We start from the raw sequence: 23444 nt of genomic DNA, 5'->3' as shown, positions 1-23444 counted from the left end.
ATGTGCAAGTTAAGTTATAAATAACCACAACTTGAGTGGAGCTACTAAATTAATCAACATTAATTAAGATAGCCTAATTAATCTTCATAACCTGTAGCTACAATCTGAAAATGAGATGAGCAGCAGAGGATACAAAATGTTGATTTATATGGATTGTTCTGACACACTGAAATAAATAAATTAAACAAACTACATGGTCCAAATAATGGAACTATGAGCCTGAAACAACATGCAGCATGTGCATGTGATTTGGATCCACTTTCTTTCCTCTTCCTCATTGTTCCTGTCATTCACTGCACACTAAATCATTAACAACTTACCAACAGCCATCAACTAAACACGGTCAGAAAAAAAAGAAACATTTTAACCACCAGCCGAGTTCACCTCAGACTTGTTGATTTATTTTTTACAGTAAAGCGAAAGGTCTGTTTGTCTTTCAGATTATCAGTGTAGATTAGGAAAAGGACAACACACAGGAGTTAATAGTATGTTTTTCAGAGCTGTGGGGCCCAGCAGTGTTAAGCTATCCTGCCACAGCGCTGCGGGGAATTCCTGGCTATCCACTTGGTTAAATGATGGCAGGCAGGAAATGGAGCACGCTGGCTTGAAGAATGCGTGGAGAACGAGAGAGGGAGTTTTGAAACCAGTACGTTACAGCGTTTGTCTCTGAACTGAAAGATGTAAATATAGATTTAGATCTTGATTATTTTTGTCCCAGAGGGGTATTTGTTTTCACAGCCAGTACAGCATGGCAGTATAGTGACATCCTGATATACAAATGACCATTACACACATAACAACGTGGCAGAAAAAGAAGAAACACAAGCTTTAAGATCACCAACCAGGAACAGGAATTTTGGGGGGCCACTTCTTTGGAGTTCTTGTAAGTGAAATGATATCCAGCATATTATCCACCATGAGGAGAGACAGAAGTAAACTTCCAGTAATATTCCAGTAATCCAGGTTTAGATCCAAGTGCGTTTGTTTTATACTCCAGAGTGTGAACGAGTGAAGTTTCCTCCGAAAGCAGAAGGAGGTGTCTGTCAAGCTTTTTTGTTTGACTTTAACTGAGGGAGGAGTGTGTGTGTGTGTTCCCTCCCGCTCTACTCTGTTCTGTTCTGTCTGTCTGTCTGTCTGTCTGTTGGCTCCAGGGGTGTGAGTGTGTGTGTGTGTGTGTGTGTGTGTGTGTGTGTGTGTGTGTGTATAGCCTGCTCATTTCCTGCCTGGATGTGCTTCTGGGCTCCAGGCGGGCAGGCTGCTCAGGAACACATGGCCAGCCACTGGCAGCCAGGGGTTCCGCATTCCCCTCACACGCGTGCACCCGCACACACACACACACACCCGCACACACACACACACACACACACACACACACACACGTACACACACACTACTCCCCCCGCAAGTGACTCCTTCTGTGACCCTTTTTCAAGCCCCCTGTGTACTCCACACACCCTCCAGTCCTTTGCGGGGCACTAACCTTCCCCCACCACACCCGTCACTCTGTTATCAACTGACCCACACTGGAACACACACACACGCACACACACTCAGTGCTAGAGCTGCCCTGAGGTTATTGATACTTGGCTAACTACTCTTTCTGCTACAGCCGGTCAGTTGGTGCTTTGTTGTTGCTGTTGTTGGACTAACATCACACAGGCTACTTTAATCTACAGAATCTGTTCCTTCAACATGTGGCCTCTAAAAGTGTCACTACAAGCGACTGTATCAACTGTTGCATTAAGGTTTTATTTACTTTATTACTACTTTCAGTTTTACTCACTTGTGTCTGGCGTGCGTTGCTTCTGTTGCAGTCCAACTTCAACAACAGACGGAAGGTAAACATGGAGCTGAGGGGCGACCTTATGCAGTTTCTGTCACAGCTTTCCCTATTCTAATCAATTCCATTGTTTAAACAGCTGCAACATGTTAAGGTATTTGTAGGCTTTCTTTGGCATTCTGACTGCGGACCTATTTTCTCACAATATATGTCTACCTATCAATCAGTAATGATTATTAATTGCAGCCCTAAAATAGTCTCACACTTATTCCCTTGTAAATTTACTACCATCTGCATTTTTTGGATTAAACAAACATGTATGTATTACATGCTAATTGGTGAACTTTAGAGGTGCTGGTGGGCCAAGTTTGTCACCTTTGGGAGAGAGCAAGGCTCACAGTTTTTACAGCTTCCAGTCTTAATGCTATGGTAAGCTTACCACCTGATATTGAACACTACTGACTTAGAGCGCATTCACACCATGATAGTCCAGGGGACTCGGTTCAATTGAGCAGCAAAAATCCACACCTTCATTTGGTTCAGTTTCACACTGCGCTTTTTAAAGCGGACCAAACCGCCTGGACAACGTCGCACAGTTCCAACAGCTGCTTGTTTGGGGGCGGTATTGCCCGAAACGACCACTGACCAGGAAGAAATAAAGCACGAGGAAGAAGAAAACCTGGCTCATCGACTGGCCAGGATCGAAAACAGAAATCCATCCCGTTCAGTCGGCTTGGTCACCTCAAAAACAATGGAGCAGCACCAAATGTATGCAGTCTTGGGGTAAGCACCTGCACCTCCTCACTACTCCACGTCCGCCCACGACACATTTTCCAACTTTTTCTTGTTTTACCTCTGCTTCTTCCAGTTTGCGCTGTTGGCTTTGTTTTATTTCTACCCAAAATGCACTGCGCTCTATGTCACTTCCTCTCTTTGGTTCACTGGATAGTCCATTTGCATTTCCCCATTGCAAGCAAACCGCACCAGGGTTCACTTGCAAGTGAACCAAGATCCCCACTTTTCAAGCGGACCAGGGTTTGCTTGTTTGGTCCGCACCAGAGTTCGAATGAGCGTTCACACCACTCCAAACAAACTGAACTATCTGTGGAAGGGGACCAGGATTCATTTAAAGCTGACCAAACAGCGCCAGTGTGAATGCATCCTTAGTCTCTGTTACCACTGATAACAGCATCTCTACCCACAGTGTCGGGACAACGTCGGTGGAGAAGCGCATTGCTGTTCGCTGTTAGCACAATTAGCGCTGCTAGCACGCCATTTCAGCTTAGCCATCTCAATGTTTGCTTTTAATGTAAGAGGTTAGAACCATGTGCAGGCAATCCCGGGCCAGACTCTGGATGACACACGACATGACAGTTGCTCACTGTGAGTCAAAAAAAACTGATGGTGGCAAGACATCACTTGAGACTAGAAATCTCTTTTATGTAGCTCAAAGTGGCTCTAAAACACACACGTGTAACGAACAAGTGTCAGTGTGTGTCTTTTTGCTTTTGTAGGTATATTTCCACACCACTCCCTTACATGTCAGTAAAACATGTCTTTTCATACTTTCCCTACAGCTCAGTGACATGTAAGCTCTCCTTTCATGTGTCAGATGAACACACACAAATACACATACACACTCCATGTGACAAGATAACAAGACAGGATAGCATCACGTACGATGTCAGACCTCTTCCTCTTACTATGTGTGACACTTCTTGTCTCACTCCACCATGATGTTGTTTTCTCGGTTTCTGTGTGCGCATGTGTGCGTGTGTGTGTGTGTGTATATGTGTGTGTGGGTGATTGTTACATACCAGCACCTCGCCAGGTACATGTGCTCCTTGACGAAGACTGATCCAGAGAGCAGGATGTACCAACAGGAAGCGATGCTGTCTGGGCTGGAACAGACAGAAAGAACACACTGGTGTGACACACAGCAGTCGGTGCTTCACTACATTCCATAATCTAATGTGTTACCAAGTGCAGACTATGTGAACTTCCCATTTTTGTACTTTTGTTACATTTCATGATTGAGTACTTCAACTTGTATGTGTTTAAAGGTGGATTTTCCCCCTCTTTGCCATATGTGCTTTTTGATTAATTTGCTGTATTTAACAGCAGTTACTTTGAGTTACTGGACTTGTTTTTTTTTAGGACAGTTTGGAAGTTTCCTGAAGTTAAAACTTGATTTTTATTCACCACCTGTGCTGCAACCTTATTTCAGGTGTCACCAAAACTAGCTTTTATAACTTGGTGAGCTAAAGACAATTTCTACACCCAGGGCTTATCTATTCATCACTGCTATCCATACATTTACCGCTGAATATGCTGCAGAGAAAGTTCAATTCCAGCCAGGATTCTTGTGTGACTTATTTTCCAAAGCTTTGAAAAATGTAGGAGTTATGTAAAGAGAACTGTAGAACGAGAACTGTGAAAGAAAATATAAAGTGCACATCCGAGCTTTGAATCCCAAGTGCTGCATTTTGCATTAGCCTAAATGTATTATTAGCATGCCGAGCACTATAGAGCCATGATATAATGTGCAATCACTGCAAGGTGGATAGAATCCATTAAAGATAGGCAGTCACGCTAGGAGGACTGGAATAAACAGCGCTGAAAGAGTCACGTAATCTTCGTCTGTCATTTGCAGCAGCTGCAACATCATGGAACTCTTTTATCTGAAAGTGAAAACACGGGCTTTGTGACTGCCCGTGCTATTTCATGTACACATTTCATCTATTAACCCCAAACACCAGACTAATTCACTTCTTAATAAGCTGGGTGCTCGAGACAGCAGCAAGCTGAGAAGCAATCATACATGAACAAGTCAGAGGAGAGCACACAGTATCTGTGACTGGGGTTATAAATATGAATACAGACACTGAGAACATAGACTGAGAACAAGGAGCGAGATATGAGATGCTCCATCACTGGAAGAATGCACCTTATGGGAAGACTGCAATGCCATTGCATCAAGACAGTAGCTTTTCTGAGTGATTATATGTAAACTAACAATTTCAAGATGCAATAAAATGTATGGGCAGAGGTTATTTACTTTCACATCTAACTGCAAATATATATATTTTCTTAAATCCCATACTTTACAAATTAAAAGGCTTTTTTGGGGGGAGTTTTTCCTTATCTGCTGTGAGGGTCCAAGGACAGAGGGATGCTATATACTGTGAAGCCCTCTGAGGCAAACTGTGATTTGTGATACTGGTCTCTATAAATAAAAATGAATTGAATTAAATTCAATTAAATTGAATTGATTACAGGTTATTCATCTACAAGGTGACAGTTTGAGGTATGGACAACTACCAAGATAGGATTTTAATTTGAAAGCTCCCATGTCATGCTCATTTTCTGGTTCATACTTGTATGAATGAACCTGAAACAAGAAGCACATCTCTAGAATTTCTAAGACTTTTATCGCCTCAGAAATATATCAAAAGTTAGATGCTTCTCATCTCAGTCAGACTCTGAAAAGCTGGTCCACGCTTTTATTTCCAGTATGCTGGATTACTGTAATGCACTTCTTGCTGGACTGACAAAGCAGCAATAATCTCCAGCCCATTTAGAATGCAGCAGCCAGACTTTTAACAAAAACTAAAAGGTCTGACCACATAACTCCTATTTTATCTTCTCCTCACTGGCTCCCAATAAAACAGAGAATTGACTTTTAAATACTTCCTATTGTTTTTCAATGTTTTAATGGCTTGGCTCCTTCCTATGTTGCTGACATGCTCACAGAATACACACCAGAGAGATCACATCAAATAAAGGTCTACTCATTGTACTTAAAATCAACTCTCAATCAGCTCATTGTTTTCATATATGTAACACTTTATCTTGTATATTTTATGTTTGTCATGTAAAATGTATCTTAAGCACACTGAGTTTACACTTGTCGTATGAAATGTGCTATGTAATTAAAACTGGCTTGGCTTGACTTCTTCTACAAGAACATTTAAACATGCTTAAAGGTTTAAAAAAAACACTTTTTTTTCCTCCTCGTTCTTTCATTGCTGCATCATCTGTAGCCGGATTGGCGAGTTGATCCGAGGTGCCCAATATTCCGCCTCGTAGGGTAGTCATATTGGCGGAACCCTTTTAGTTTAGACAGACCGAGGCGGCCTTCTGCAAAGGGAGGGGCTGTTGATGACTCGTGGGGGGGGCTGTTGATGACACCACACGTGCGACCCACTGGCGGTGGATAAACAGAAAACAGCTGATAGCAGGAATTAGCGAGCAGCTAGTAGCAAGAGGGAAACACAAACCTGACAGACACTGTAAAGATGAGTAACTGGGGAGACAAGGAGTTGCGCGCCCTCCTTGCCCTCGCAAATGAAGAGGCCATTAACCGTCAAATGGCCGACTTATGACAGAAAGCACAGAGCTCCCAAAGGACTGACCAGCCACAGCTTCCCTCCCACGTCACTGTTTACATCACACACTGAGCAACACGTTTTGTTACTTGCTCACGCCCCCCATTGCCCCGAAAAAGGCGCATTCTATATAAACAAAAGTAGGCAGGCGGCATTTTGCTGCACTCCCTGATTTTGTTTTTATACCTCCAATGCTGAAAAAAGACTGATTGGGCTTTCCTGCAAATTTGCACAATTCCTATCTACAAAGCGCTTGTATTCACCCTCTGTTTAAAAGACTCCATTTTAGCGCCTGTCTCTTTAAGCCCCTTTCCCGAAGAAGCGGTCAGTGTTTCCAGGACATCCACTGACACTCTTGGCATCTCTGCACCATCGTCATAGCCAGGGAATGACTGTAAAGGCAACGTAGCGGCAGCTTCTACCTTTATATAGTAGAGTTGTGACATCAAAGCTTCAAGGAAGTCCTGACGGCACGTTTAACGACACAGTTTCTGAACATGAACTGTGTGTGATTTTCTGTGGATTGAGCACTTTGATACTGTCACAGCATTTTAAAAGCACTTGTACCTGCTTTGTAATTTAAAAAAAAATACCTGAAACTACTTTTTTCAAAATGGGAGCTTTAAGGAAAAAAAAAACCCATAAATTAATTGTGTCATCTCAAAATTTTCAACTTTTTGAAACATTTTGCACTCGGACATTGTGACAGGCTTTTTAAAATATCTTTCCTGACATTTCTAGAGTGACCAATTAATTGCATAATAACTAACAAATTAAAGGAAATTGAGATTTATTGTTAGTTGTGATCCTACATACTGCGCGCATCATTCATTCAGCCATTTTTTTTTGGTGCTCTTGGTGTTGTTTATCATAGCAGAGGCTAACATAATCATGTTTGAAAGAAGAAATACAAAGATTTGTTTCTTGTTGGGGTTTAAGTAAGGCCAACATGATTAACTGCTATTATGGTTTCGTTGGAAAGACTGTGATTGCTTTCATCTGCTGTCTACTTAGTGAGTCTGTCTGGGTGTGTGTGTGTGTGTGTGTCTGTGCGTCTGTGTATATGTGTGTAACCGCTGACTAATTGGACATGGCAGGCGCTTTGTTCTAGGTTAAGGTACTTAAGACAAGCCCTTGTTGGAAAGGCAGGAGAGTGTATCGGAGAGGGAGATTTTCTGTGTGTTTGTGTGTTTATATGATGGTGAATTAAACCATTGAGTGTCTAATGTGATTCCAGCGAGCATGATAATACATCAAGAGCATGTGGAGCTTCTCTCTCATCCTTTCATCTGTCTCTGTCCTCCCTCCATCTCTCACACTTCCTCCACATCCCGGCCGCCTTCATCCCTCTTCACCCTTCCTCACAATTCCTCATTTCTCCCCTCGCTTCATTTCCTTGTCTCTCCTCCCTCTCCAAATTGCTTTCCTTTCCTCCCTCTTTCTCTTTAACATATTCATCTCTGTTTTTTCTCCTCCTTTACAGTCCCCTCCTCCTCACATCTTCTCTTTTAATATACCTCCTTTACAGTCTCTAATTTGCCACTAATTCCTCCCTTCTCTTCTCTTCTCATCATCTACTTTTTCCTCTCTTCAGCAACCCTCTCCCTCTTTCACTAGTCTCATTTCTCTTCTCTGTTTTTACTCTGCCTTCCTCTGGACTAGTTTTCCTCCAAATCCCCACTGTATGTGAAGCTAAAATGACTTCTCTCTACCAACTGCCTCATCCATCTCAGTGTCCATTTATTCAGACACCCTGAGAGGCCATCAGTGGTTCGTTTGACATTACCTTTAGATCAACAGATTAATGTTCTCATCCGGATGGTATGGTATCTTAAAGGTGCTCCATATGACATTCAGAGCGTATGATTCAGATTGTCTGCACACAGCTCTCAACATGAATGTGGCTAAGCAGCTAACAGTGCTAACAGCACTGTTAGCACTTAATCCTGGTAATAGTGTATAAGGAGTAAAGCAACACATGCCTAATTGACTAACAGTAAAAGTAATCAGCAGTAGCCTTATGAGCACAGAGCAGAGCGGTGGCTATTAGCTCGCCAGTGGAATAAAGAGATGCACAAGCAGCTTCACAGCACTGGGGCACTTGCACCTCGTCTGGAGTTGAACCTGGCAGCTCTGCAGAGCTCGGGCTGGCCTCTGGGCTTTGTGGTACTTCTGCCTCTTGCCTAAACCCAGTTCTCTCACCCAAATGCACTCTCAGGTGCGGAAATTTGGCACCGACGGAGTTAAAGGGAAAGGGCTCTCACTTGTACAGACAAAATTTGGTTGGCACTGAGTACTGAGGGTGCTACATAATCCTGCAAGATGCCGTTAATTCACTATATCCTACCGCAAATAGCTGTTAGGTGCTATTTTGTGCTTTGAATGCAGAACACAGAACCTTTCAAGCTAGAGTAAGCCTCCAACAGCTGCTGCGTAACATTCATTTCGGATGTGGATGATTCAACAGCAGCTTTAATCCACCTTTTCTGCAATATTCTCTGTCACTTACATTTGAACTCTGTGAGATATGATTAGAGATGTATAAAAAGTGAGGTGCTGCTTGAAGATGTCACCTGGTATAACAAAGGTTCAGGATATCTGCAAGTCTGACAAATCCAGTTTGGGCCTGTTTCAGTCCATTTTAAAAGATGAATCTGGTCATAGTCTACATTTGTCTTATCATCAACAAATCTTATTTAAAGATCAAAACCAACAAGTACTAAAAAGCCTATTCCTCTGTGCTATAGAGCTCCCATTGTTGTCCAAAGGCATTTTAAAAATATCAATTATCCAATTATCCTCCATTAGCATAAACATAGCACAAATATGCTAAAGCACAAATCAGCTAATTATTCCTGCTTGAGCAATGTTTGTTAAAAACTACAGTTTCAAGCTGTTAACTTTAGAGATGGCTTGCTTTGTAAGATTAACCTCTTAGTATCAGTGAATGGGCTTTGGTTTGAGAGCCAAAGACAGGCTGGGAAAGTCAAACAATGAAAGACAGTGTCATTTTTGGTCTTTTTAATAGGATTTGTTGACAATAACAAAAATAGATAATATTGCCAGCCTTTTAAAGTGTGTTTAAGACCAAGTTTAAGACACATCTGAAAACAAAATACACGAGACATTAAACCAGGGAAATAAGAGAAACAAGTGTGTAAATGGGGACTGTAAAACAAAGGAAGCTATTTTTATGAGTTAGATAACAGAAACACTAAAATTGGGGCTGGGAGCGATGCACTCACAGTTTATGATGACATCTAGCCCTTGCTTTAATGCTGAATGCTCTTATTGTATGTCATCTCTGCTGACGTGCCCCTGCGCAAGGGATCATTTGCAGATGCTTAATGGCCAATACTGACACACAGTTATTTTTCTAGGCGGCTACAGAGTGTAAATGTAAGGGATTCTGTGATTGTGAAGCAGGATATTCTTTAAAAAATATTGTGAAACTTCACCTGGGTAAATAAATACTGCTAATAAAAATATACAATACAAGCCTTATTTGAATAAAACAAGCTTCGCTCAGCAGATATTTGAATAGTAAGAGAGAGAGCAGAACACAGCAAAGCACTTCCTGCTCTGTGTGAGAACTTGTACTTACTAGAACAGGACGTGGTTAGCTTCGTGTCTCTCGTACCTGGCTGAGGTACACATCGACCTGAGACAGAGAGAGTGAGAGAGAGAGAGAGAGAGAGAGAGAGAGAGAGAGAGAGAGAGAGAGAGAGAGATGATGACTTTTTCTCTCCAAAAAATATCCTGAACAGATTTCTCTGACAATCCATCACATATCCATCCTAAACTTTTTCCTCAAAAAAGTGCCAGGCTCTCCCATTTTAGACTCCGTCACTGCTGTCTGTCAGCTCAGTGTTAAGGTGACCCGCTGCTCGATTTCTGGCTGCAGTCCAACATACATTTCACTTTCTTTGGTCTGAGTTGTGGAAGAGTTTTGCTGTGTCTTTGGTCCACTGAACCAAATCACAAGATAACGAGTTTGTAAACACAAGTCAAATGGACTCACAAGTCCTGTTTCTTGCTAACTGGAAAAAGACTTGGTCGTTTTTATCATTCATTTACCAAGCATGAGAAACTTGTCTGATGTCTATATCCGTCTCTGTGCGTCACTAAAATCCTCCACTGTGGATTTATTTCTTGTAAAGGCTTCACATTATAATCTCCCCCCATTCTTTGTTAGTTAGAGGGCTCTGACCTGCATTCTAATGTGAACACTCCTGCTCAGATGGCATTGTCGTCACCTGCTCAACTGAACCAAATGAGCAAAGAAAACATTCCAGACTTAAGGCAGAACATCTCAAACATGCATGGTATGAACATACGAACGTCTGAAAGGCACCTGAGCATCCTTTGAATGGTAAATACAAAGCGGAAAACCAGCTTGGGGCAACTGGCATTTGCAAAAAATTCAAAGCACATTTAAACCTGTTAGCGTAGGGTGCGCCACATATAACAACTCATGCAGAAAGTGGGCCTAAAGGCTTGTCTACGATAATTTTGGTAAACTGATACTGTGATTGACACCTTGTTTAACATCGGAAAATCAAAACTGAGAGTTAACAAAAATACAATGTCAGAGTAACACTGAAATTGTTTTTCTTTTTTTAAGTGAAATGAAAATGACTCACCTTAGCTGATGTTCCCGAAGGTGAGAGAGGACGTCCATGTGGTAAAGGTGGCAGTAGATGGTGTGCAAGTCCTGCAAGACAGAGAGACAATGAAATCAGTGTTAGTGAACATGTCACACTCCGCCAAGAAAATACTACATAAGAGAAACCATTAAATGGTCTCACATCTGCACATATACACACACACAAAGGGAAAAACTTCCCTAGGACATGCTGTGCACACATGCTGCCATAATCTGTGTTACCACTTGTGGGAAGCCATTTCAGAATCAGCGTTTACTGTCTTTTTTAAACAATATACATTTACACACACTGCTGCAAAATCTGCAAACTGCTGGGAGTGTGTGTGAGTATTTAAAAAGTGAAAGCTTTTAAAAGATTAGCTCATTGTTTAGAGTGTGTGGAATGTCTCAGCACCATGTAAATCACATCTAGCGCCGCACTTTGACAGAAGCCACTTGGACCATGCCACACACTGCCTATCAAATTGACACCCTCAAAGCAGACAGGCAGGCATACCACTTATGTACGTGCGTGACAGCAGTGAGACAAGCACAGATTATATCCACCCACGGCCTTAAAATAGTACCCTATCAGGGCCAGCTGTCAAAACATTAAGAGGCTGACAGAATGTACGTGAAGCGAGGAGCTTCATGTAAGCATCTGTAGGATCAAACAAACACAGCGGCTATTGAGGCCACAGGGCAACTACTTTTAACAGGTGGACTGCATGGCTGACTGGTTATGTACACACACATGGTCTCACACAGACACACAGATGGACACAAGCCAATGTATTACAGAAATGAACCCATAACTTATTTCCTTTTGGAAAGCTTCTCTACTTTCTATTCCAGTATAACCGACACTACACAGTATACACAGGATATTTTAAGAGACGAGTTTATAGTAAATCAGCAGGTTAAAGGAACAGCTCAACATTTGTTGCTAAAAGTTAGATGAAAGGATTAATGGCACCCTACGTATGGTAAATGTAAAGCCAGCAGATGGCTAACTTAGCTTAGCACAAAGACTGGAAACGGGCAAACGGGGGGAAGCAGCTAGTCCGACTTTGTCCAAAGTGAATAAAATCTGCCTACCATCACCTCTAAAGCTCTCTGATTAACAATTTGTAACTTGTTTGTTTGTAGAAAAACTGAAGTGCAAATCTCTGCTGGTTTCCTAGAGTGTTCGCCCCATGAAGGCCGAGTCCGCAGCAGCAACCCTTCAAACTTCAGCTATACTGCCAAATAAAGGCAAAAAAGCAAATAGGTCTAGTAATGACGAACTTTTCCTTTAAAGCACAGCCCATCTACTATAAGTTTGAACCCGAATCACTGATATGTCTATGTCTCTTTCTCCTTTCATCTCTTTTTCTGTGAATTTGTAGCTGCCAATGAAGAGATCCATCACCATCCATTTGTACATTTCCAGTACTTCTTGGGGAAATGAACTGCTAAAAGTATTCAACTGAGCCAAATGAGGACATTTAAACAAGTATTTCACTGCTGCAAAGATAAAACTGAGCCGTCTATGCAGTAGAAAGATGTAAATATGTTTGAAATTGGTGCTACATGACCAGAGGAAACCAAGAAAAAGGTCTGTAGCATTTGCTTCTGCTCAATAGGTAGAAAACCTACAACTAGCAAAATGCTCTGTGACTCACGGGACCAATAAACGCTCCCGCTGATTGGTGACAAAATGAGAACTTGGATGTTTTGACACAAGAAACAATATGGCAGCTGGCTGTTAACAAATTATCTCGAATCACAGTTAAACAGTGAGCTAAAATATGTGTTTGAAAACATCTGAGGTGAGAAACAGTCAACACAGTAACAGTACCATTGTTTCCATGGTGGTGGACATAAAAAAATGCGGAAGCATAATCTGTAGTTTGAGCAACAGCAGTAAAAGCCTCTGGATGATGTGTTTCGAGCTCAAAGATAAGCAGGGAGATCTGGGTCCTGGCAAGATGAAGGGAAGTCTACTATAGTTCATTTACACATGCTACCCACATTGTTGATACAAACTGGTTGAAAATCCCTTTAAACAATAAAATTCAAGTGTCCACCAGCCAACCAGGAGCTGCACTTTCAACTTCAGACGATTGAAACAAGAAAAAATTGTTTTCCCCTACAGTCATCCCTCTTCAAGATGAAGCCAAAAGCACAGCTGCAGTTTAGCAAAAACACAAAAAAAATGGGACAGCTACAATACACTAATCTGAACTAATAAATCAGAAAATCCCTGGGGGACAAATTCATATTTGCAGTGTGTTGCCTTTGTTGGAACACCGTCTCTCACTACTGGTTTTGTTTACATGGTGCTTAAGCAGATTGAGGATTTGTTTTCCAGTGTGAAATGTATCGTCAAGCATTTCACACAAATGCTGAACGTTTATGTGTACTGAGGGTGTGGAAGTCACGCCACTCAAAGATACATGCAAATATACAGACATTTTATAAAGTATGAAGTAATGGATTGTATGTTTTAACAGGTAGCAGCAGATAGGTTTTCTCTTATGAATGTTACAAAGCCCTTAAGCCATTTTAATGCCATTTTGATAGGGTTGTACCAGACTCCACAAATCTTATTAGTAGTGTCTGAGATTGGTGGATGAATTAAGACATTAATTAAAAAATAAATAAATGAAATAGAGAAACTGTTGCAGGGTATTACAGCAGTATTATAGCAATATAACATAATACAGCGGAGAGAGAGAGACACCAAAAGAGGAAAAGACCACGCTTTTCTTCAAGCATATAGTTTCAGATGTGTGCGTGCATGCGTGTGAACATGGCATGTGTGCACTAGTAAACTGTGTCAAGCAGTGGGAGTCAGCGGAAGCAGAGCTGAACACTGGAGACTGGGGAGCCTTTAATGCAATGGACCAGCACACCTCTGATGTGTTGTTGGCTCTGTCTGACACAGGAAGGAGAGGTTCAGGGGAGGAGAAGGAGGAGAGGGAAATAAGGAAACGAGGGAGTGAAGAGAGACAGCAAGCAGTCGGACAAAGAAACACACCAAGGGACAAAGACAGAAACAAGAAAGGGAGAGGGGGAATAAACATCAGATGTGAAGATATAGGTGAATACTAGTCTGCCAGGTTTGGTCCGTGAACATTCTACAACACTGCTCTGCTACCTGCGGGCTATCTTGTCACCAGTAATGTCACAGAGAAAATTAATAGACTTATTTATGGTGCTGGCTTCTCCTTGTGCTCGCTATGTGAATGTATAGGTGGCAGACAGGTTAGAAAGTCCTCAGGTTTGTTATGCATACTTTGCACAATTTCTGGAGATCCCAGGTAGAACTGGTCGAAAGAAAATAAATCGCCAACTATTTTGATATTCAGTGAAGTGTTTCAGTCATTTTTCAAGCAAATATATCAGACATTTTCTGGTTCCAGCTTCTTAAATGTGATCATTTGCATCTTTTCTTTGTCATTTATGATATTAAATGAAGAGTCTTTGGGTTTGGGGCTGTTGGATGGACAAATGAAGCAATTTAAAATCATCATGTTGGGCTGTAGGAACTTGTGATTGCATTTTTGACATTTTATAGCCCTAACAACTAATCAATTAATTGTAAAAGCAATCAGCAAATTAATAAATAATGTAAATGATCATTAGTTTCGGCACTAATCCCAGGCTACCATATGTTTTATTCCATTCATGTGATATTCCTAACTTTGTTTCTACACTAATTACCTGCAAGAAATGTCCAATCCACGTCCTAATGTTGCTACTGGAATACTTCTTTGTTTCATGATGAAGCGGTACTCAAGTTGTAGGTGCCATAGCATCTATGTTTGACTCAGAAACGGCGAGCCCTGCAAACGCTGTCTCTAAAGTTCCTGAACATTTGGAAAGTATGCAGAAGGGACTGTTTAAGACCCTGGAGTGGCATTTAGTCTTGGGTTCCTTCAGTCTGAACTAATTTCTAGGTTCCTCAAAAGGTTCTTGGTCCACTGGTAAACTTCCTAGGATGGAAATGTCTGATTGGACTCCCTGGAATAAAGTGATAAATAAAAAACAGGTATGCTATTCTTTTCACCATGGTTTCTGGATGGTTTTAGCACACTGGTTCTTAATTCTTTGATCCTATTTACGCTTAGATATATCTGTTAACTGATATTTAGAGGAACTGCCTTCGTTCCCTTTAAGAGGAAAGAGCAGCATGCACTGGAAACTGAGCGCTCCGTTAGAGCCATTTAAATAAGAGGTAGGCTAAACACTGACAGACAGAGAGCTTGACCTGGCCAGCTGCTTAACAGAGAGAGTTGTAACCTCCATTTACTGATCCCGAGGCATAAACAGTGAGTGGGGAGCAGCCATGGAAAAACCCAGTTCACAGTGGTGTGGAAGTGGAGCTGTATTGACTTCAACTCACAGTTAACTGGGTTAGTGAGCACAACAAACTGCTGCAGTAAGCACTCCTGTCATGTTGCTGAGCGTGCATGTGTGCATGTACAGTAAGTGTGTGGATGTCAGGACATAAGGGCCTGAGGCGACTGGCTAACATTGGGGCTCAGAGTAGATGAAACAACCTAATACCAGCCTCACACCTGGTTGTTGGCGTGTTCCTGGGTTCACGTTATTTTAATCAGTGACAACATGTACAACGTGGCCATGACACATCTATCTTGACTTTACAAATACCTTGGTAAGTTTAAAGACAGACAGACAAAGAGTTACACAGCTACACATGCAACTATACTATCCTATTCATTAAAGTGTGCTCAAAAATGTGTCTTAGTTAATGTGTATTTACTTGGATGTTTTAACGTCACTGTGCAAAATAATGTACGTATGTGCATAATTTGACACTAGAAGGCTTTTTAAACATTCATCTTCAGAAGGCAAAGAGTTTCTTTGTACAAACCTTAAAGCTCAGTTGAGGATATCTTATGTGCAAGCAGGATTTTGTAACATCACAATTAGTTTGGAGGTCCAATATGCAATTTAAGTGTGCTGCAAGAACTTGAAACCTCAAGTGCATATACACTGACTAATGGACTTTTTTGTGAAGCAGGACACATCTTGGTCCAGTGGTCAAACTTTTGAAATGAAAATCATTTGCATATTCATAGATTCAGATTTTTTCAATAAGGGAAAATTAAATTAAATGTGATTTTAAGTATTTTTACCGAGGTAAGCTAACATTTTTTTTTTTTATAAAAATGTGTCTTTTATCGCTGCTTCTGTATGAGCTATTAGCTCAAAATGCCATTATGGATTAGTCTATTGATTATTATGTCACTTTATTAGTTTGTAAAATTTCAGAAAAAAGGTAAAATTAGTTGAAAATGTTTTCCCTGATTATACGGTGACTCCACAGTATAATTTTTCTCAGCAAAACTTTGAAGCCCAGAAATATAAAGCAGCTAATCCTCATGTTTGAAACCAGCAAGCATTTGCTAAAATCAAGATTGGTAACTTATCACTATAACTGCAGCCAATCAATTTGCTGTCGTTTAACTGAAAAGAAACAGAAAACAATGGTAACAAGAAGTCTTGAAATACCCCACAGATAGCTCAACCTGCACAGCGACACCTCATATAGCACACATATGGATTTATTTTACTGCATGACTCTTAAACAACACACAGTGCTTCTACTACTACTACACACTCATGAATCCAGCTGTCCCCGTTTCACGTATTGATTAGTGTAAAGCAGGTCATCAATAGGCCCAGACGGGCAGATAGCAGGAGGTCCGAGGAGGGGATCTCTGTTTAGTTGTTTCAGTCGGTGGTGTCCCAGAGAGAGGATGGTAATGTGATCACTGCACCGCCCACGTCAATCTCTCTCTCTCTCTGTGCCCTCAATACATATATACACCGCTTGGACTTGAGCTGAGGGTGTGGTGGCTGCGGTCTGGGAAACGATTCCCATACTTTAATGTAGTAGTGTCAATCCACATATCTATTTTACAGTGGTGCCTCCAGTCCCAACCCACATGGAAAACCTAACCCCAGTGTAATAATTTTGGACCAAGTCACTCTCTTTTTTTGTTAAATATGCAGGATTCAGGTTTAGATGCTGGACTTGACGGACAGTAGTTCCTCTTTTTTATGTTGCATTAATTGCCACTGCAGCATTTCAAACAAGGTTTACTTTGTCTTAACATACAAACACACTAGTGGACACTTCCTGAGTCTACTATAAAGAGGGCCAAATCTTTTACACGTCCAAGACAACAGTTCTCAATCTCAAGAAGATCTAGGTTTACTTGTGCAGCTATCAAAGCCATGTGCTTCATTAGCTGCCATTAGCTTCAGGCCCAAGTGTCATGCATTGCTGTGTCATTGTCCTCCCCTTTCTCTGGACTCCTGAGTGACCTCTGACCTTTGGCCTGTCCTCCCTGAAGGCTCATGTGGTGGCCTGATGACCTCATTTGTGACTAGGACGTCAAAGCCTCAGGAGAGACATCCATTGACTCATCACCAGATGAAGCCGTAGCATTTTATTTCAACCCGCCTGATGTGGCCAAAATCAAACATCGGGAAAAGGATGATGAGATTCATTAAGAGTCTATTAATTCTTAAAATATAGCTTTGTTATTTTGGAGAGGGTTTGATCGCACTACACAATACTACTATTGTGATAATACTGCAAATGACACGGGTGACTCAGAGTATCTGAACAAAGACACATGGTTACTTTTGTTGCAGCAGTTCTCAGATTTTCGTGTTTTATTTAAAGTTACACATGGCTCCGCAGCACGAGTTTTACAACTGCGTGGTTGTCATTCAAGAGACAGAGGCTGTTTCTCCAGGTTGCTAAAAAGTCGACTCTTTGAAGATGCAACCAGCTACGGAAATATCTAAAAATCTACTCTAATCAGATCCTCAGAAGCGTAGCTGTCAAACTAAAAATAAGACAAATGGAGCTGATCAGTGATGCTCTGAGCCTGCTGTGCTTGTCCTGGTGTGTGTGTGCGCTGACAGACAGTGTATGTGTGACTCAGGTATAGATACAGTGCTGCTGCCACCTCCTGGCAGAAACATCACTCTCAACACTAAAATGAGATTTGGTCTAATAGATACTGTATGTCTACCTGCTGACACATTTAACTAATTTAAGTATGCTTAGGGCAGCAGCCATCCAGTACACATAAAAAAAATAGTTATAATAAAAATACATTACTTGAAATGTTTGCAGCCATGTACAGTATATTACTGCAGCAAAAAAGTGATGTGAAACCAGTTTGCTGCCTGCGTTAGAGCTGTCATGTGACCCAACCACAGACCATTCATCTTAATTTGGTAAAACTATTCTGTCTGCATTTGTACAGTAACAGTAGATGTGTATGTGTTTGTTTCTAGCACCTCTAACCCTGACAGGATGCTGACATTTTGTCATGGGGCCGCTAAAGTATGCATGTTACTCATACATAAACAAGCTGTGGCAGCACAGAACTGGGAGCAGTTGCACAAAAGCAAGCTGTTACAGTACATAGCTTGTCGTCCCACCCACCACATTTCTCCCTTTCCCATCAAGGGGCAGCCTACTAACACAGAATTCATGATATGTTGAGGCACTCCTACATGAGTAAGAAGAAACGCGCCACTGTTGTGCAATTCCAACTCTGGGGGCTCTTTTTTTAATTCCTAACCTGTAATTTGAGTGTTTCATCATGTATCAGGTAAGTTTAATGTCCCTTAGGCCAATAAAATCATCTAAAACCCTTAATGGAAAAGCATGGATGCCAATTTTTATACACACTGTTAAGAGCATAGTTTCTTTCATTTGCTGGTTTCAAGTTACATGCCATACATATTGGGTCACAGCCCTGTGGTGGCGAGAAAAACATTCAAAACTTGTCGCAAAGTTTAAATTTCCTCCACTAAATCTTCGTGAAATATTGACATTTCAGGAGGAACCAGGTCCGTCTGCAGCTGAGCCTGCCTTTGTACAGGGTTCAATCACCCCTCGGCCCACTCCCACCTCCACCAGAATGTACAGTATGCCAGCCGGGTCTGTCACCGACACAGAGAGGATATTGTGGACAGACGGCACAACACATCCATTCAAAGCAGCAGAACAAACAGCTTGGCTAACATCCTGCCTGCACAGCCAGCCTTTTAACATTTACATTACATAGACTACTGACTTCCCAAGCCGTAGTGTCAACATTGTGCTGGGCTATAGCATAACACGGCTAAAAGCCAGGAAACAAAATGCTTAAGTGTACGGTATAATCAAAACGCACATGTTTTAATACTTAGAAAAGTCTTTAAAAACATTCTATCTTGTATTTATGAGCCACAAAACAGTTTGTCAGAATACCAGGATTTAAAGTTGCTAAGAGAAATCCATTAGTAAATATTTTTAAACCACACAAAGGTGATTATATCCTCTCAATATAGCTATTATTTGGTATTAAGCCTTTTTAAAAAAAATAGGTTGAAAGTCTGAGTTGGAATAAAGCTCTCCATAAATTGCACATAAGTGCACAACTAGGAAGGCACAGTAAATCACCTAATGGTGGATCAAATGGGATAAATATTAGAGCAATAAAATCATGTACAACAGCCATTTAGCTTGAACATGTTTAAATATTTTGACATGGTCTGCATACAAAAACCACACAGCCCTGCATGTTTGAAACAAGAAATGTGACATCGAGTGTCTCTGTGGGATACTACTGAAGTTACTGCATCGTAAAACTTTCCAATACTCAGGCTGTATACCATAGAAACAGGTCGACTCTATAAACTGCGTCATCATACTGTCAGCCACATACTGTACTGTGGTACACATCTTCACAGTGGAGATGCTCTGTTTGAGACACAGTAATGGACTGCAAATAGGCCTGAACAGAAATGTCAGCCTGTCAGAGGTTGCATGAGATGGGGATTCAGGACGAGTGCTCAGTCTCTACTGTACCATAAACCTAAGTGAGCTGGTGAGTTGGTGGAATTAGATGGAGAATGAGTTTAAGCTATCTGTGCTTGTCATTTAAAAGGAAAGTTGTGACAAGCAGCTGAAGGGCCTGAACTCTACTAGTTCAACAAAGTAATGCTTTATGCAATGTCTTCTCTGTTCCCCCACCTATTTGGCTAGACACACTTGTCAGCAGTGTGTGGAGACACAGGCTGTCCATGTAAACACAGTAAGGAAAGAACATATTACATAACAGAAACATCCTACTCAGCAATACACTCAACAACACCAGGTTTGGAACACCTGCTTTTGTTTAAATTACTTTAATTTCAGTGTTTTGAGACCTGAAATTTATATAAGACTCTGCTTACACTTGATTTTATAACGAGTCTCTATAATCCGAACAAAAGTGGACAGCTGAGAGACATCACCGTTCACATCTGTGTCTATCATGCATCTCCTAGGTGTCCATCTGACCACTTGTGTTCAGGTTTTGCTGTTGCCCACATCACTTCCGCTAAAAGATCAAAGGGCCTCCGCGCACAATTCTTTGGAGGTCTAATACACATGTATGAACTATTCCAAACTGTGAATACACATGTGGTTTCCCTTGCACTTCAACCACGTATATAAGTGCTTCTCTCCATTCTTTCAACTGTTGGCACACTGTCACCAAACCAACCATCACATGCTTCACACTGACTTAGGAAGCCCATAGAGTGCCCCAGAGACTTCAGGCCAGCTGAGCAGGCTAACTTCCGGTTTAGCTCTGTGCTAACTTGAATCAGGTGCCTCATCTGGCTTTTGAAATGTTGTCAGACCGAACGATCAAATTCTGATCACAGAACGAGTCACTTTGTGGGTGTTGTGACATTCAAAAAAATGAATCTCTTTCACAATGTAAGTCTACGGGAAACAGTATTTTTGGGCACCATGGCATCACGTGACGGACCTCAAAGTCGTAATTCCACTGTTTGTCCACTGTCAAATTGGCCTCAAAGCCTGTGCCGTTTCTGGGGTTCTGGTCCTGCATTGATTTTGCTGTTGCTCCTTGTTGGAAACTACAAAAGATATGTGGTCAAACGTGTCCTAGACCACGGTGACAAGTGGTTTTAGTGATCAGATCACAGTGCATCTTGGTGGTCGTCTACACTTGACTTAGCGCTGGCCACTTATGATATGATCGCCCAAGATGCATTTTGAAACCAAGCGTAAACAGGGTCTACACAGCAGCATTAAATATGTACTATGAAGGATTTTCCTGTAAAATAAATTATAGACTTGTACAGAAAAGTAATCCCTCTCAATCCTCACTGATGACCCGCTGGCATGCAGCGTACTTTTCTGCAGGGACTCTGCCATCTGCCTGTGTTTTCTTATTTTCTGTGTTCTGTATGTTTATGGGCATGTACCCTCAGAGCGCTCAGGTGAGGTCAGGGCTTTATAAAAAAGTAGCAACCAGGTGCCAGACTGTAAGCAGCAGGCATCCAAGAGACACAGCACCAAAAAAATAAATCTGAAATGCAAACATAGGGAGGCAAAACGCCAAATATGAGTAAATCTGAAGTTGGCATTTACTTTAAGTTTCGCTGGTGAGAGTGTTAACAAACAGTAACCGACAACCCTGCATATGAAACCTTCACAAAACTGGTTATGTATACTATGTTATGCTGATAATGACAGCTGTGAGCTACAAGAGAAAGCTGAATATTTATTCTACTTTATAAAACATCATGTTAATATCAAATAAAATACAGCAGTAGGGAAAATATATATCCCTGGTCATTACTCACAGCTGCACAATCTTCTTAGCAGACAGCCCCAAAGAAAGCTTAACATCAAGCATGATATAACATTTATATTCCTAAAGCCTTAATGGTTTAAACCTACAAGGGCTGACAGGGTCAGCCATGATCCCATGGTATCATAACTCCAGACAGGATCATTATCCATACAGCGCATAAGCTCACTGACAATCCCCCGCTCCACTGCGCAGTACGGCCTTATCAGTCAGCATCAGTGTGAGGTTTCAAGTACACTTGCAGCACTTAAATCTTAAATCCCCCCCCCCCCCCCCGCTCTTTTTTGCTCACAGATCAGCCTCTTTTCTACTCAACAAAGAAATTATTTTCAGGGGCAAACCCAGGTTGAAGAGAGGGGCTTGAAACAGCTCACTCCCACAGACCTTTTTCAAACTCTCACCACAATGTGATCCTGCAGAATTAAACACACATGAGTCTGATCATTCCGCAAATCATTTAAAGCGTGGGGTGACAGTAGCCAATGTCTGCTAAGGGAAAACGCTGAAAACAAATACAGTGCAAGTCCTGGATCCTGAGAGTTTCCGCGCTGAAAACTAAAGAGGTGGGTTCATAAAAAGCCCAGTGACGACAGTCGTGGTGCTGGTGGTGGAGCGGGTTATGGAAACAGCGGGAAGGAGGGGAGGGAGAGGAGAGGGAACTTGGCTTGTACTCGACTCAGACGAACTGAATGACTACAGTTACAGTACATGCTTTCAACACAACAGCAAAACATGTGGAGTTGAAGGAAATAACAACCCAAAACAGCTAAACAGAAGCTGAATAGCCAAAAATAAACATGAATAGAGGGTATGAACACTTTCTCCTCAGAAGATGGTTAGTTAGAAATAAGCCTTTCAGATGAATCACTATTTCCCTCCCGGGAGGAATGCCAACGGTGCAGCATGGCAAATTTTCACCACTTTTTTTTTTTTTTTTTTTTTTTTTAACACACACACACACACACACACACACACACACACACACACACACACACTGTCACTTTTCAAATGCTGTACTATAATCTCTGACTCTGTATTGGGAAGGTCTGCTCCTCCTTTACTCCTACAAGAGAAAAGGGTGAGGAGTGAGTCTGGCCCGGAGAGCACCACACCAGCTGCCTTCCCTCCACCAGCCAAACCAAACAGCCACACACATACGCACAAAAACACTGCCACACAGAGATGGAAAATCTGACCCTTTATGTAATCTTAGCTGCAGATTTTTGCTGAAATGAATGAAGTAGGCATAAGTAGATTTTTCTTTCCTGTCTGCAATGAACTTTCTGTGGCATTGAGGACGAGTGTAAATTCTCATTTTAAAGGTCCAGAGTGAAGGATTTAGGGGGATATATTTGCAGAAATGGAATATAATATATTAGGTATGTTTTCTGGAGACTGCCATGTTGCATCGCCATGCTTCTAGAGTAGCCCAGAACGGACAAACCAAACACTGGCTCTAAACAGGGACATTTGAGTTTTTGTGTCAGCCATCATAGTTAGCAGCCCCTGTGTGATGAGCAGTGTTGGAAAAACACAAATTATTTAACGTAAATCTGCTTTATTCAGTCTGTTTGTTTTGGAGAGAAAGAGACCTCCGTGGAAAAGTCAGCTCCCGTTAAAAACCTACTGAGCATCTGGATCTTAAGTTATCGGAGAAAAAAGTGAGCACACATATGCAGGAGCTAGGCTAGCGACAAGCCGAACAACATCAGAGCAACGTGAAACTGCTTTATTCAGTGTTTTTACCTGTTTAAATCACGGGGTCAGTTACTTTTGGAGTAGTCTCGCTCACCAGACCTTTCTCAAGAAAAGAAAGGTCTGGCTGGGCCGACTCTCACTTTAAGATTGGAGAAAAAAAAACGCCCCGACTGCTTGTATTTCTTTCTACCAATCAAAATCGTTCTGGGCGGTGCCACAGCAATGGTGCGCTTGCAAAAATA

The 23444-nt window shown here is 41.6% G+C and overlaps 1 protein-coding gene across 2 annotated transcripts in view; it reads right to left on the bottom strand.

Moving 5' to 3' along the window:
* rapgef6 (Rap guanine nucleotide exchange factor (GEF) 6) overlaps nucleotides 1–23444 on the bottom strand; it is a 201100-nt gene that overhangs the window by 148877 nt on the left and 28779 nt on the right. Inside the window, exons 2-4 of one of the 2 annotated variants that reach the window (XM_049592987.1) lie at nucleotides 10812–10882; nucleotides 9773–9829; nucleotides 3598–3681 (exon numbers count right to left, since the gene is read on the bottom strand). In XM_049592987.1, coding sequence (XP_049448944.1) covers nucleotides 3598–3681; nucleotides 9773–9829; nucleotides 10812–10882 — 212 coding nt within the window. Of the gene's footprint in view, nucleotides 1–842; nucleotides 1033–3597; nucleotides 3682–9772; nucleotides 9830–10811; nucleotides 10883–23444 lie in introns of those variants that run through there. The other variant, XM_049592988.1, reaches the window with a different exon arrangement.

Source organism: Epinephelus fuscoguttatus, linkage group LG12 (assembly GCF_011397635.1).
Source record: "Epinephelus fuscoguttatus linkage group LG12, E.fuscoguttatus.final_Chr_v1".
NCBI classification, from domain to species: Eukaryota; Metazoa; Chordata; class Actinopteri; order Perciformes; family Serranidae; genus Epinephelus; species Epinephelus fuscoguttatus.
The sequence above is the reverse complement of the archived record's forward strand: the minus strand, read 5'-3'. Positions and strand labels throughout refer to the sequence as shown.